This window comes from Chroicocephalus ridibundus, chromosome 3, assembly GCF_963924245.1.
Source record: "Chroicocephalus ridibundus chromosome 3, bChrRid1.1, whole genome shotgun sequence".
Classification (NCBI taxonomy): Eukaryota; Metazoa; Chordata; class Aves; order Charadriiformes; family Laridae; genus Chroicocephalus; species Chroicocephalus ridibundus.
Genome location: NC_086286.1, coordinates 9,430,826 through 9,446,135, shown reverse-complemented (window position 1 = coordinate 9,446,135; position 15,310 = coordinate 9,430,826). Strand labels below are relative to the sequence as shown.

The 15,310-nt window shown below is 39.3% G+C and overlaps 1 protein-coding gene across 6 annotated transcripts in view; it reads left to right on the top strand.

Annotated features, from left to right (window-relative positions):
* The window catches only part of EML6 (EMAP like 6), a 149,753-nt gene extending 134,497 nt beyond the window's left edge, over nucleotides 1-15,256 (top strand). For 4 of the 6 annotated variants that reach the window (XM_063327886.1, XM_063327887.1, XM_063327888.1 and 1 more), the window contains 12 exons: nucleotides 1,175-1,195; nucleotides 1,567-1,740; nucleotides 2,457-2,665; nucleotides 4,616-4,773; nucleotides 5,467-5,581; nucleotides 6,837-7,025; nucleotides 8,127-8,299; nucleotides 8,886-9,048; nucleotides 9,743-9,846; nucleotides 10,993-11,146; nucleotides 11,533-11,633; nucleotides 13,460-15,256. In XM_063327886.1, coding sequence (XP_063183956.1) covers nucleotides 1,175-1,195; nucleotides 1,567-1,740; nucleotides 2,457-2,665; nucleotides 4,616-4,773; nucleotides 5,467-5,581; nucleotides 6,837-7,025; nucleotides 8,127-8,299; nucleotides 8,886-9,048; nucleotides 9,743-9,846; nucleotides 10,993-11,146; nucleotides 11,533-11,633; nucleotides 13,460-13,484 — 1,586 coding nt within the window. In that variant the 3' untranslated portion in view covers nucleotides 13,485-15,256. Of the gene's footprint in view, nucleotides 1-1,099; nucleotides 1,196-1,566; nucleotides 1,741-2,456; nucleotides 2,666-4,615; nucleotides 4,774-5,466; nucleotides 5,582-6,836; nucleotides 7,026-8,126; nucleotides 8,300-8,885; nucleotides 9,049-9,742; nucleotides 9,847-10,992; nucleotides 11,147-11,532; nucleotides 11,634-13,459 lie in introns of those variants that run through there. The other 2 variants (XM_063327885.1, XR_010070137.1) reach the window with 2 other exon arrangements.
* The last annotated feature ends 54 nt before the right edge of the window (nucleotides 15,257-15,310 follow it).

Sequence of the window (15,310 nt, the reverse complement as noted above, 5' to 3'; positions counted from 1 at the left end):
GAATTTTACCAGGACATGCCAGTTTTACTGTCCTCAAAATTTTTTCTTTGATTTTTAAAGAGGTAATCAAAGCTTTAGGATTTTCTTATTATTTCAGTTTCATCTCTGAGTGGATTTTAGAGTTAATTGTACTACAATCGTATTTTTGAAATCATGCTTTGATAAACTGCACTAAATCATGTCTTTAATCTCTAATCATACGATTTATAGAATCCCTCTTCCCTTCCTGTATCCAAGGCACTGTTTAGCAGTAAAATGCTTAGCAGTGAAAATACAATAAAAATTTTCCTACGCAGAAGTACAAAACCTATATGGAAACAGACAGAAATCTCAACAGAAGTTACGACATATGTAAGGGGCCAATTGTGAAACCATATGTATTTATGTGTTTATTATTTACATGGAGAGTCCTGTTAGATTCCCTAGTACCTTTTGCAGCGGTAAACATTGCATGGGAAATGCAGGATCGTTTGTCCCGAGCCTTGAGAAGGATCTGTTGCCTTTCACTTAAACCAGCTTAATACTGGAATAACTAACATCATGAAAAAGAATGGTGTCATCCAGTTCATATCATTCTAGAAGGAGACTCAAGTCCATAACTTCTGTAACAAATAACTTAACAGAGGACAGAAAAACTGTAGTAGATTAACCCCTTGACAAACCGTTTGCTGCCGGTACCGAGTGCTGTCATTTCAATTTGAACATTGAGTAAACACAAAAATCTGTACATATTGTCAGAGCTCCAGTTCTGATTTCTATGACACGGGAAAGATGACTGTTAAAGGTCTTTTTTCCTAGTCTGGCAATAACAGCCCATGAAATCAGTGTTTCTGATTTTTGTTGCTATTCTGTATAACTACAGATTCATTTCACCTTTAAATTTAATAATTTTTAAAAACTGCATGTCTTTAGCATTTCATTTAAATACCATTTTTAAAACTCAAAAGTACTAAATATTGTTGCGATATTTGTGTATAAAAAACAATATACCCAAAGAAGTTCAACAATATTCCTGCTTATTTGTTTTGTTAATTTTAACCCATATCCATTTTCAAATTTTTTTTTTTTTTTCCTTCTGGTGCTGATGCTGGCACTTCAGCATTAGAAACGTGACTTATTTCACCTATTGTTTTTCCTTGGTGCTTCCTCATTTGCCATTGCTCTCACAATGCAGGTGATATGACAGAATTTCCAGGTAAGGCTGATTCGTTTGTGAATTTTAGTCAGCAGAGTTATGTAAAAGTTTCATGTAACCTCATTGTATCTGTGTGAATTGCGGATACAAGTGAAACATCTACAGACAATTTCTTTTGCATGAGGTTATTCATAAATGTTGTTCTTTTAGAATTTGTCTTACTTCATGAAATACAGTGATTCCCCCCCTGTGTTTTGCAAGCTATTATGATTTTTTTTTTGAGTGGTGTTAATCTTCAAACAAAACAAAACAAAAATCCACAACTTATAAGTGTCTGTTTAGGTTAAATGTTCTTGAAAAATGCCTATTTTGTACCGAAGCTTTACAGATGCTGAATTAATTGTCTTTTTAATACATCTTTTTGCACATAGGTACGACTCCTACAATTCATATATGGGATGCTATGAGTAAGCAAACGATTTCAATGCTGCGTTGCTTCCATACCAAAGGGGTCAACTATGTTAACTTCAGTGCAACTGGCAAACTTCTGGTTTCCGTGGGAATTGATCCAGAACATACCATCACAGTGTGGAGGTGGCAAGAAGGTAACTCTGGAAAAATCGTGTTCCTTCAGCCTAACAGAACGGTGTGCCGTTATTCGCTTTTCAAGTCTTTGGAATAACTTTGTGTTCTTACTCTGAGTATTGTGGCTCCCTAAGTCACAAAATCAGTTAAAGGAGATAATAGCAAAGTGCTAGAAAATATGGATAAGAAAAGAAGTTTTAAACTTCTATTATAAATAGAGGTAAATTGAGGAAAGAATGTTGTTTAATGTAAAATGCCATTAAATTAAGGAAAGTATTTTCTTTCTCTTCCTAAAATACTTGAACTTGAAATTCTGTGCTGTAGATAAGCCTATGGGAAGTAATTTCCAGAAAAGAATTATCATCTTCAGAAATGGTGGAGGGGAGACAAGTGTCTCAGCTCACTAGATGTTTCCCTCTGCGTTTCACCAGATGGTAACTCATTGATGATAATCAGAATTTTTGTGTTGCTATTTCACTGACTAAGGAGACAAATCACGCTATGAAGACCTGAATCTGCATTTCCTAAACCTGTCTGATGCAATGGAATAACCTTGCAGGTTGCATGAATTAAGTTATTTGATACACTAAATAATGTTGGGATTTGCTTAGTTTTCAGCATCTGGGACACAGTTCTCTAATCCAATACCAGGTCAATTTATTTTGTAAAGTCATTTTCAGAGCTTAATTTTGCAGGTAAATTTAACTTTATTTTTATCCTTTCCTAATTAAAACAGGGGCTAAAGTTGCTAGCAGGGGAGGACACCTGGAGAGGATATTCGTTGTAGAGTTCCGCCCAGATTCAGACACTCAGTTTGTGTCTGTTGGGGTAAAACACATGAAGTTCTGGACATTAGCTGGCAGTGCTTTGCTTTATAAGAAAGGAGTCATTGGTTCCATGGAAGATGCCAAAATGCAAACCATGCTTTCTGTTGCCTTCGGAGCAGTGAGTTCAAATTACTTGCTACAGAATTTTATAATACATTTTTATTAAATCTGCAACTGTCAATTTCCTTTGTTGAAATCCTGTAGAGGGTGGACAGTGCAAGACCATGGAGCTCTTGCTTATTAGTCAAACATTTAATTTGAAACTTGTACGCCTTTAGATCCTCATATAACTTTTCTAAACAGGGTTGGGTTTCTCTGTCAGTGAATATTTTTTATTAATATCTGTGCATACCTACAGCATCAGCTGCCATGGCTTTTTTTTTTGCCTTTGCTAGTTATTTAGCACTTCAGTGGTTAACTTAGAAAAATGTAACGCTGTTCTTTTGTGTATGGGCTCTGCAACCTTTTTTTCTACTGACATTATTTAGTTTGACATATGCTAGTGATACAACTAATGGTGACATTATATAATACTCCTCTGTATGATCATTAAGGAACCATAGCACTGTGCTTTAGACTTCATAGTTAAGGAAAAAAAATGCATATTAACAGTGAAAAAGCAGTGCTGCTATGATACTGAGGTCTGAAATAGGTTCTGCTTCATCCAGAAACCCGACAGAAATTACCTTTACAAAGGTTAAGCACAAATTATACAAATCACCAATTGAAAAAAAAACCCTCTTGCTCCTAATCAATCACCCTGGACATTTCACAGGGTGTGTGAAATATGAATGTATAAAATTAGGCTCCCAAATCCATGTCCTTGTGCCCAAAACAAGTGAGTTTGTTGTCAAAAATTGCTTAATCCTAAACATTTCTTTCTATTACAATGGCATTATTCCAGTACAAAATAGCAGTAATGGAATGGATGCTAACGACCCCGAAAGTGATTTTAAGAAAGAAGCAGAATGCAATATTAGAACGAACAAATTGCTTGTCTGTACCTTCCAAGTAGAAACAGTCCAACAGACATTTTGTTTTCTAAAATAATAAAACTAATGCCTTGTAAGGGGCACCTTCAAAACCAGCAGATGAACTCTACTCCATTAGCATATGTCATTCGTACAGGATGGATTTTTTCTTCCTCAAGTATGTGTCATTGAATCCCACTGGAAGTATGAGTCCCTGACACAGGAGCACGAGTAAATTGCTCCTAATAGAGTAGGAGCCGTGCACATACCCTCTGCTTCTTCATGCATCCATGGACCTCACTCTTTCATCCAGGTCCATCTAATGCCAAAGTCAACAGGTCATGCTGGGATGCAGCCACACTACGTTTTTGTCTCAATGGCGGAAGGTCATTATGGGGCTGTTTTCCCCCAGTTCCTTCAACAGACACCATTGCTGTTTATTGCAGAACATGAGACTTTCCTTTGAACTCCTGGCAAAAGGGTTCCCTTGCAATTTTTCCTGATATCTGTTATTTCAGAGAGCGCTTGCAATGCAGAATATGTGCTACCTTTTCCCATTCCTCAGGGAGTCCCAGACCTTGGACCAGTTTGTTCCATGGAAGAGTTTCATAGCTTTTATGAGACATCGTGCCATTGCTGCGATGCCTAAAGTAGGCAACAGGTTGAATTAGTTCTGCATTTAAGTTTAAACACTTTCTTTTCAACATCTTGAAGATACTGCTTGCCAGTCACCTATACTGGCATTCTCACTGACACATACTCAAAGAAGAAAGAAACGTCACGTATAATTCAGCAGTGGTAACCTGCTATCCGTCTCGCCAGCAGGAGACATGATGTAGCACATGCACAGCAAAAATACATGCATCTGAAAGATCTCAAGATGAGATGCATGAAGTGAACATGCCCTACACGTATGATTTATAACATCTCAAAGAAACACCATTAGAGTGCAGTCATTAAACTCATTAAACTCATTCTCTTGATGCAGATGATTTTAATTCCTACATTCATTGCATAGTTGACTTTTTCTCAGTAGCTAAAAGAATTTGAATTCAGCTGAACAAAACTGCTAAGGTATTTATTGCTACTTATTGCAGAATAACCTTACATTTACTGGTGCCATAAATGGAGATGTCTACGTCTGGAAGGATCATTTCCTGATTCGACTTGTGGCAAAAGCTCACACAGGGCCAGTGTTTACAATGTACACGACTCTCCGAGATGGACTCATTGTTACGGGAGGGAAGGAGAGACCGTAAGACATAACAATCTTTCTAAAGTGCACAACTTCTGTCTCTTTTTTTTTTTAATATTTATCCAATATCCTAGACGTACACAATGCTTCCCAGAGATAAATGGTAGCTGTACTGTAGCAGTTTCAATCTAAATTTTACATAATGTGGCCAGGTGTCTTCGTAAGTAAAGGACTAATAAGTAGGGAGCTTCAGAGTCACAGTAATGCACATTATGTGCAAAGGACATACTGAACCTCAAATTAGCAATTGATATGAACACCTGTATAAGCTCCTTGTTGCATGAGCTCCTGCCAGCCTGGCATAAATGGGGTTTTTTAAAAATTTTTTAATTCTGTCAAACTACAGACAGCCGCTCCTAGTGGAGACTCTGTGATTAGGAAGTTCTTCATTTTACTAGGAGTAACATATTTGTTGAGTTTATTTTGGTGACAGAGATTTGAGATTAAGTGACAAGAGAACATTTGTTTTTTACAAATTAGGCATGATACTGTTTAAAACATGAAGTGTGATAAGACTTAAATTTTTATTATTTATTTTCCATTGCACAATAGTGAGGTGTCTTTAAATACTGTGCAAAGTGATTCAGTGTGTGTTTTATTATTTAATCAAGAAAATACTGATGGGATTTACATGTGGGATTTGTTGTAGCCTATGCAGGAGACATCTGGGTAACACAACACACTTCTTTTCAGCACTAAAGAAGGGGGAGCTGTAAAGCTATGGGATCAAGAGATGAAACGGTGTCGAGCATTTCAGCTTGAGACAGGCCAGCTCATTGAGTGCGTGCGCTCCGTCTGCAGAGGAAAAGTAAGTGAGCTCATACGGCAGACGTTACGCTTTGGCACACATCACTGCATGTTGTTCTTGGTGGAGGTTGGGTGGGAGACACATGTGAGAAGACTTTTGTAAAGTTATGGGAAGAGGCTTTGTCGGCCTCCCTAGTGACAATTCCTTACTTGTCTTCCTGAGCCCCGTGATGGACTTCTTTAAATTGCATGAGGATTGCATTTCTGACGCTTAGTGCCTGCATTTCCTGTAGTCAGCAAGGAGAGGGAAAGGCCTTCTAAGGCCTCTAAAGGGCAGTGCTAAGTGTAGGAACATATTTCACCATGGTAGGACCCTGTCTCCCACCTTTCTTTTCAAATGACAAAAGGAACTTAGGTACCTACTTTACAAGGTTTGCTTCCAGTGAAATGTAGGCGCTTCAGTTAGGCAGAATGGCTTTGAGCTTTTTTATTTTTTCTTTTTTTAAAGTCACAAATAAAACAAGTTGCCACTGAGAATTACTGATTGACTTTAAGTTTTGGTAAAGTGGAAAACAATAGAAATTACCGAGTAATTTGAAATGCTAAAATCACGCTTGCGCATGTTTAAATTGTGCTTGTAAATGTGGTGAAAGGAGCGTGGGATGCTGCGGGAGTGTTACTTCATATGATGGGTATCTGTCCAACCTAACGCTGCGGGAAATGGTCTCTATTTAACTTTGTGTATCGAGTCTCAGGAATTTGACATGCTCTTTCTAAACACCACCACTGAGGAACGTTTTTTTAATATTTCTAATCGAGTAGCCATTAACTAATTCCAAACTGTATCTATTTATGCTTTTTCCAAGTATGTGCGAAGAAAGCTCTTGCAGTTTAGACAATATCAGTATGGCTAGAGTAGATGCAAGGTGCTCTTAAATAGTCTAACTGAGCCCCAAACCTGTTTTGTTTTGTTTGGTTATTTGCCCAAATATTATATTTAGTTACCTCAGAGGTATGAGAATCATGCTTTGCCACCTTGTATGTAAACACTGTGATCTGAATTAAAATCCTTAATGGCAAGATGGAAATCCACCGCAGTCACTCAACAGTAACACCAGAAGATGGTATCAGATCTCAAAATGTGAAAGTGTCAGTGGTTTACTCTCCCATTTTTAAGGTGCTGCATGAACCAGCAGTATAAATCGGGATGAGTTATCACAGATATCTGCAATACATCAGTACTTTACTGCTATTGACATATTCTGTCTGTTGTATTGACAACCTATCTCTCATTACTTTTTTTTGGCTACAAACAGGGGAAAATTTTAGTGGGAACAAAAGATGGGGAAATCCTTGAAGTAGGAGAAAAAAATGCGGCTTCAAACTTGTTAATTGACTGTCACATGGAAGGGGAAATCTGGGGCTTAGCAACTCACCCCTCAAAAGACATATTTATTTCTGCAAGTAATGATGGAACAGCAAGAATCTGGGACCTGTCTGACAAAGTGAGTACCACTAAATTGAGAAGTATACAAGTAAAAATTATAATTTTATACAGCGATGCATTTTTCCAACTGTACAATGTGCCCGCTACGTATGCACCTTTGAGCAGCCATGTAAAGACAGCAGTGTTTTAGTTCTAGTTTGGTACGGTTCTTTTTTTCCTGCTATGTGGCAATGTGAGAAGGTAAGTCCTCAGTGAGTTACCGTGCAGCTCTTTCCAAAAGCAAGCAATTTGCAGAGAAATGCAGTTACTTAAAAGCACTTGTACTGATGGACTGCCTTTTGTTGTGTATTGCTTCTTTGCATTTAAAAGTCCAGGCTGGTGTGGATTAAGGAAGCGTTTTAATTCCCTGCTGACAGACTGGGTGACACAGATTGTCCTGTCACTGATGAATATGCAGACCCTGACAGTAAGCCTGCCTCACTGGCAAGCACGGCTCCCTCCTTTTCTAGAGCCTTTCTTTAAACTGATCGTGTTGCATATATGTGTTCTTGGGGATTTTTTTTCCAAGTCAAATTGCATAACAGTTGTCTTTAAAAATAACAAAATAAATAACACATTTTAAAGACTCACAAAAAGTTTTCTGCTTAAACTGGCCTACGTAAACCTTTTCAAAAGTTAGTTACCTAACAGGGATAATTTGAAATATGGGAAATTAATATCTTACCAATACAATCAAGTAAGCGAAAATGCAAGAGCATTCTAGTTATGTTTTCACATAGGAAATCAAATGGAAAAAATCCGACCCTGATCAGCAGTTGCAGGAGCTATCAAAATCATCTTTCAAACAAAAAAGGAAATTGATTTTTCATCCTTTTCTGCTAAATAGTATTCTTTCTGGTGTAAAACTTGAAGTCACCTGGCAACAAGACAGATGCAAACATGAAATTCCCATTTGAATTACATCTATATTTTGAACTCTGTTTTGTATGCCTGGTGGGATGTGATTTTTTTTGATGTGAAATTTTAGATTTATATTTAGAGGAAACTATAGACAATTTGGTTTTGATAAGTGACTTGTATACTTTGTGTTTAGAAGCTTTCCATTTGCGTGGTAGTTTTCTCCAGGGGAAGTATGAGCCTATTGCTTTTGTTAATACAGAAACTGCTGAACAAAGTGAATCTAGGTCATCCAGCAAGATGTGCCGCATATAGTCCCGATGGTGAAATGGTTGCAATTGGTATGAAGAATGGAGAATTTGTTATTTTACTTGTAAACAGCCTTAAGGTTTGGGGTAAAAAGCGAGACAGGAAGTCTGCAATTCAGGATATCAGGTATGTCCGAAATTTCAGTGGAAGTTCTCTAAATACGCAGCCCTTACTCAAGAAAAAGTCCATCAAGTTCCAAGAGTTAATTTCCAGATTTTTTTGTAACTCCCAGGTTTGTTGAAACCTGCATGAAATCATGAAATGCGTTTACTGGCTGACCGATGGCTTTACATATACCTAAAGGTTATATATACATATACCTAAAGCTTATATATCTTACATACCACACACTCTTTTTCCCTGTGATTAATTCAGTTATATCCACTTGAATATAGTTAGTATAACCGTGATTATGGGAATTAATATTATAGTACATTTTAAAATTGCAATTCCTGTTGTTTTCTCAAAGAGGATTAGTGTTATGCTGCACTTTATGCAAGGGCAATATTATCATCAGTTAACTAACAATATCCTCAGTCTTCCTCATCTATTAAGCATCAAAGTTTGGTTTGGATTCAATATTGCTATTGATAGAAGGTTTTTCTCATTTTCCAGTGAAAGAAATCAGTTCTTTTGTGTTAAAATGAGAAGCAAAAGAAAATCTGTCACAGAAACATTAAATTATATCCCCATTCCATGTTTTACTGTCTAGGATCAGCCCAGATAACAGGTTTTTGGCAGTGGGTTCACAAGAACATACTGTAGATTTTTATGATCTCACTCAAGGTACAACCCTAAACCGAATAGGCTACTGCAAAGACATTGCAAGTTTTGTCATACAGATGGATTTTTCTGCAGACAGCAGGTACATTCAGGTATGTCTCAGGTAGACCCATGTTTGTTTGTGTTTATTGCGACTTAACCTGTTACCAGACATAATAACAAGATAGAGGTAAAAAAGGGTGAAGGAGGCTTTCTAAAGTTATTCTGAATTTCAAGGTGCCCCTAAATCTTCGAAGGTAGGCCTTTAGGATGTTGACAGAGCTCTATTTAAAGTCCTCTTTCTTTCTAAAGACTGGGGTCTTCCCCCCCCACATCTCCGACCATCACAACATAGTGCAGTTCCTTTACAAGATTAGTAGTCTGCTAAAGGCAAAGTATTCTCTTATTTCAAGAGAGAAAGAACACTGAGAAAGAAATTGTGGATTATAACAATATAGAAGCAGTTCTCCTCTCTTTCCCTAGGATGAGATGCTCATGATAGCTGAATGAGAAGTTTCCTTCTGAAATTTTCCTGATTTAGTAAAATTGGGTTGAGATCAACCATAGAGTATATAACTAAATGGAAATCTATCAGCTATGCAGTATGCATATGAAGACCGCAGTTACCATTATTACTTTATATTGCATATAATGAATTCTAGCTAATTTGGAAAAAAGAGAAATTTTATCCTAGATTTTTATTTCCTGATAAAACCTGTTGAGATTATTACTGCTGGAAGTCTTATAAATAAAGAAAATGATGTATTTATGGCAAAGTTAGTTGCTTTTTTCCTTTCCTACTTTCAGGTATCAACAGGTGCTTATAAGCGGCAAGTTCACGAGGTACCACTAGGAAAGCAAATAACAGATCCTGCATTAATAGAAAAGATCACATGGGCCACGTGGACAAGGTAAAAAACCTAAAGAACAACATTCTGCATGATCAGGGACAGGTGTAATACAGAACTAAGATCAGATCACAAGATCACATTGTGTATACCAAATGCTTGAAATGTCCCCAGGGTTTGGGAAACCTGCAGGAGAGCACACAAACGCTCCCCTTACTCAGAGCTCTCTCTTACACGCTTTTTTTTTTTTTTTTAAACACGTTTGTAGCTGGTCGGTGTCTGTGGTAATTATTAGTGCTTGGGCTGTCTGTCATATATCCACAGTGGCTTGTTGCCATTTGTCCCAGGCTTCCCAGGTGCATGACCCCTCACATGGCTCTGTACCACTTAAAGCTTCACTTTTATTGGCGTGCTGGCAGCAAACAAGCAGCATAGGAGGCATGGAAACACGAGCTGATTACATTAAGGAAGGAACTGTGGGTATCATTAGAATATATTTACTGACATGGATTCACATAGGACCCTCCCACCATGATAACAAAACCATGGCTGGGCTCTTACTGTAGAAAGTGGAACAGGCCAAAAGCAAATCTGGCATTAAACAGTGGGTTTAGGAGGTTTTAGAAGGTAAGTGAGAATCCTCCTATTTTTACTGCTCTGCTATCATCAAACATAACAATCTGCCCCAAATTACTAATTTCTAAGGACTTTTGAGATTGTGGAAGTGCAGCAGATGATACATCTGACAGTTAATAAGCGGGTAAATAGAAATTATTATAAAGGAACTTTATAAAGGAACAAAGGGAAGAACGGCTATTTTAAGAAATACTCTACATCCCAACAAGCATCCCCTCATTCAAGAATTTAGGGCTAAGAGACCACTGCTGTCAAAAATCACATGTCCATAAGGAAAAGAGAAGACCATAGCCACACAAGCTGCTTGTATAAAATGATGCGAGTGGTTTCACAGGAGAGAAACCTCAGGATTTGTGGATAGATAGTTTGAGTCACACACACACAAAAAAAACGTACGTTCCTGTGATGCTTTCTGTGATGAGATCACATTCAGTTCAATGGTTTAGAGGGAAGAGCCTTGTTTTTAAAGGTGGCAGCTTTTTATTAACCTGTGTTGCCTCACCATCCTCAAGAGCAGTGGCAAGTAAGTCTTACGGGCTAACACTCTTTTTTTTAAACTTGGTTTTGGAACAGCATTCTTGGAGACGAAGTCATTGGAATTTGGCCACGAAATGCAGAAAAGGCAGATGTCAATTGTGCATGTGTGACCCATGCTGGCCTAAATATAGTCACAGGAGATGACTTTGGCCTGGTGAAACTGTTTGATTTCCCATGCACAGAAAAATTTGTAAGTGGATATTTTATTTTAATCTAACCAGCTTGCTTTTCCCCATGTTCAAACTCCTTAGCATCCGATTTTAAGGCGTCCAAACGGCACGATCCAACAGGTCATCTCCAGGCTGCTCCTGGCCAGTGCTGGCTGCAGGAGGGTGGGGGTTAGTTGGGTGGCAGACAGGCTGTCTCCGGGAGAATAGCTCACAGATGACAGGGTCGCTGTCGTGGTGCAGCCACTGGGGAGGGCACAGAATCAGGTGCTGAGCTGGGGTTACCGTGGGCTTGAAGAAACCAGTACTGCTGGGGAGGTGATTTGTGTATTCTTGCAAGGCAGCTTTGTCACTCTGCAATGCCACGCTGCTGGACCAATTCCTGAACTTCTGTTCTTGTTTCCAACAGGCCAAACACAAGCGGTATTTTGGGCACTCTGCGCATGTCACCAACATACGCTTTTCTCATGATGACAAGTACGTTATAAGTACAGGAGGCTATGACTGCAGGTAACTTCTTTTTCTGATGATCAAAAACTTTGGACGCTTCTACGCCAAACCCACAGCAATGCCTTTAACAGCTTTCTCAGCCCACTCGGCATTCACTGAAGCCTGCTGACATGTGATAGTTTTACCTTGTTTTTCTTACTGTGGAATTGCTGTATTTTGGGGGTCGCTTGCACCCAATTGGCCCCTGCCGCTTTGGCACCATTCGCAAGGTCATGTCTACCGGGTAAAACATCTTACACTTGGGTTTCTGTGCCAGCAGGGTACAAGGCATCTGCGTGGAGCTCCTCGGCTTGCCTCTCTCCCTGTGAGAGGGCAGACTAGGCAGGCCTTACCGATCACTGTGTGGGCCAGCAGGGACCTCTGAGACTGTGGGTGCAAAGAGGTGCTGAAGGAACCCCAGCTGCTGGCACAAGAACCACTCGTGTGTCTGAAGAACATTTAGATCAGACAAAGACAGCTGGCGAGGGTGTCAGTCACATAAAAATAACTGAATTGCTCCAGCCCAGCAAAGGGTAGGACAGGAATTCTGTCTGAACGGGATAGACAGATTTAGAAAGACATTTGAAATAACAGGAGGCTTCTCAAAAGGTGCCTTAGGTTTGTGTTGGAGTGTTTTTGTGCCTTTTTTTTTTTTTAACCTAAATAAATAAATTAAAAAAAAAAACCCACAGGACAGCCAGCGTGTGTGCGTGCGCACACATGTGATTCCTGCCAGATCACTCCCAAGTCTATTTGAGCTTCCAGTACTGCTCAGAGAGGACACTAATGCCAAGCAAAACAGGGAGCGAAGCGGTGAGGAACAAAATCTAAATGTGGTTAAACACAAACTGTAAAAGACTTCTTTTACGTAGAACTAGAAAAACCGAAAAGCAGCAAGGTGGCAAATGAAAGGGCATAAATTCTCATGGCAGCAAGTATCAGGAAGCTGCAGTAAAGAACCAGATATTTACAACTGCTTACTCAGCAGGAAGAACACAAACCAGAGACTGCAGGATTTGAGTCATTTCTGCCGGTGAATGAGACTGCACATCTCTTCCAGAAGCAGAAAACTAAATACTGATGTGTGTTTCATGTCACTTGGCTCCCCTCAATAAGCCTGCAGCACCTGCAGCACAGCTACTGGTGCTATGTTCTGCTTGTTGGGAGACCCAGCAGTCAATTTAACGCTCCTCCCATTGCATGAGATGAGCTGTTCTTCAAATTTAGCCCTTCCCCACCCCCCCACCCCCAGATGTTTTCATTTTCCGCTGGGGGTGAAAAAGACGGGGGGGGGCAGGGATAGGGGAAGGAGGTGTTTTTCTTTTAGAATGGGGTTGCAGGAGAGCAGGAAGCTGTCAGATCAAAAAAGCAGCTGCATAGGAACAAAAGCTGCCCATACCCCAGTTCTCAGCCTGCAGGCTGGAGTTACATAAACTCAGAAAAGCTGCCTTAATTTTGACAGTATAGTTATGATGAGGATTTCCAGTGTAACTATAGAGTTACAGCTGTATTTTGGGGGTCACTTGCACCCGATTGGCCCCATTCGCAAGGTCATGTCTACTGACTACAACTATACAGTAATAGCATTCACAACCTCTAGGCCTTCACTAAAACACACACGCACTAGTTACAATACTTTAACGATCGCCTGAGAAAAGGAAGCGCGTTCAAGTGCCGCTATTTGTTGAGTAACTCCACGGCTTAACGTTGCTTTACCCGGCATCTTGCTGGTAAATCTACTTTTATGGCCATATTTAACAGAGCCTGTCTCTCTTGATGACAACCTTCAGCATAGCATACTAAGTTCCTCAGTAAAATAACTATCTTCTCAATTAATTTCTTTGTAGTGTATTTGTGTGGCGATGTCTTTGAAAGGAGACTCTATTGCTGCTGTTACTGTCACCACCAAGTGACTGCTCTGGATGAGCCACGAATGCCTCTACCCCTTCAGCTGCTGTGATTTCCATACGATGCTGCATGGATTACACATTTTCAGATTACTCACACAAATTTACTGAACGTGAATGTGATCTTGCATTTGAAAGACCAGTATGCTTGAGAAGGAAGCTGAAGTTTGAAAGGGAATTGTTTTGTAACCTGGATAGGCCAAAGTGATGAACAGTTCACTCACAAAGCTGCTTTTGCCTAATACTGTGTTACTCAAACCATGTCTGAAAAGGGAGCACACTTAGAAAATGCTGGGCCCTTTAATTTGCATAATTTCAAAATTTATGCCTTGAACATTTGTTCAAGAAAGTTGGTGGGTTTTTAACCATACCTGCTTAAAACTCCTATTTGGTAAACTGAGTAAAACTGCAAGCTTTTAATGAGCATGCTGGGGTTCACACTTCAGCTTTCAGTAATCAAGGGAGCAAACTATCATTTTTTAAGTCCATTTTATTTTAAAATATAGATATTTGTCGAAATTTTCTATCCATGAAGTGCCTTTGAATAATTTCCTAGTAGTATGGGCTACAGTCTTGCCTCCCACCACTTGCTTTCAACTTACGGTGCTATAACTTTCACTCAGAGGAGGGCTAACCATTAACACCTTTTCTAGATGTGTACTTACATTATCCCTGTTTCCTGCTTTGTTTTTTTAATACCTTCACAACTGAATTCAAAAATATTTTGAGACCAAGAAGTTAAGTGCTGTGATAAGGACATATTCCTGATGGCATTAGACCTCTTGATAAAACTGTTCACAATTGGTTTGTGATGGTAGCTTGAACTGCAGCCGGAATTTGAAGTTTACTTCAAATGGTGAGTAGAGACAGAGAGTATGGAGAGACTTGGATAAAGAGATTTAAACACAAATAACGAGGGAGTTGTTCCCCAAGTGTTCCTGCACTCTCGCTGTTTGTGGGAAACTGTGCTTTGTTATCACAGGCAGTGGCCATTTAGTGTATTTAAGAAGTGGTTTGAAAGCCTCCCACAATCGCTATTTCCCATTCTTCCCGTTCCGGAGGGACTTCCTGAAGACATCCAAAGCGATCTCTAGGAAGGCCTGGTACATCACTAACGAGGACTGCGTGTACTCTCCAGCAGGCAGCTAGTCCCATGCTGCTTATGAGTAGAAAACAAATCACTCTGATAGCAGAAAAATTACCTATCCTCAAGAAAAGCAGAATCTTTGCTAAATTTGGACTCCTCTCCCCATCATCGCTTCTCGTGCAGCCCCCTTGTCTGTGACTGGGCTGTGGGATCGTGGGGCAGAAGGGCAGCAGGCAGCTGAGTTGAAGGGAGAGTTGCCTCCACGTGGAAGTGGAGACCACGAGCAGATGTTCACAAAAGGCAAGTAAAGCTGTTCAAAAATTGTTAACGAACATTTGTCAAAACAAAAAACTACAAGGACAGTGGACTTGAAGAAAGAAAAGTAAGTTCAACTTTTTCCAGTTAAACCGTTCAAAAAAAGAACAGAAAACATGGGCAATGTCAAAACAAATGATTTTTTGAGATTTTTGGCACGGAACAACATCTGTATTTTGAAATTACCTTGCTTTTAAAAAGACTGTTAATCAAAAGAAATAAGAGCCAAAATAAAACATTTAGACTTACATTTAGTCTTTAAAAATACATGTTAACTAGTGCTTTAGTCCCAGTTCAGGAAAATTATAGTTTTGAACTGTGGAAACTTCCTGCCAGACCACTTCTGATGCCCACTGCATAAAAAGGTAGCTGTTGGATGCAATGAATAT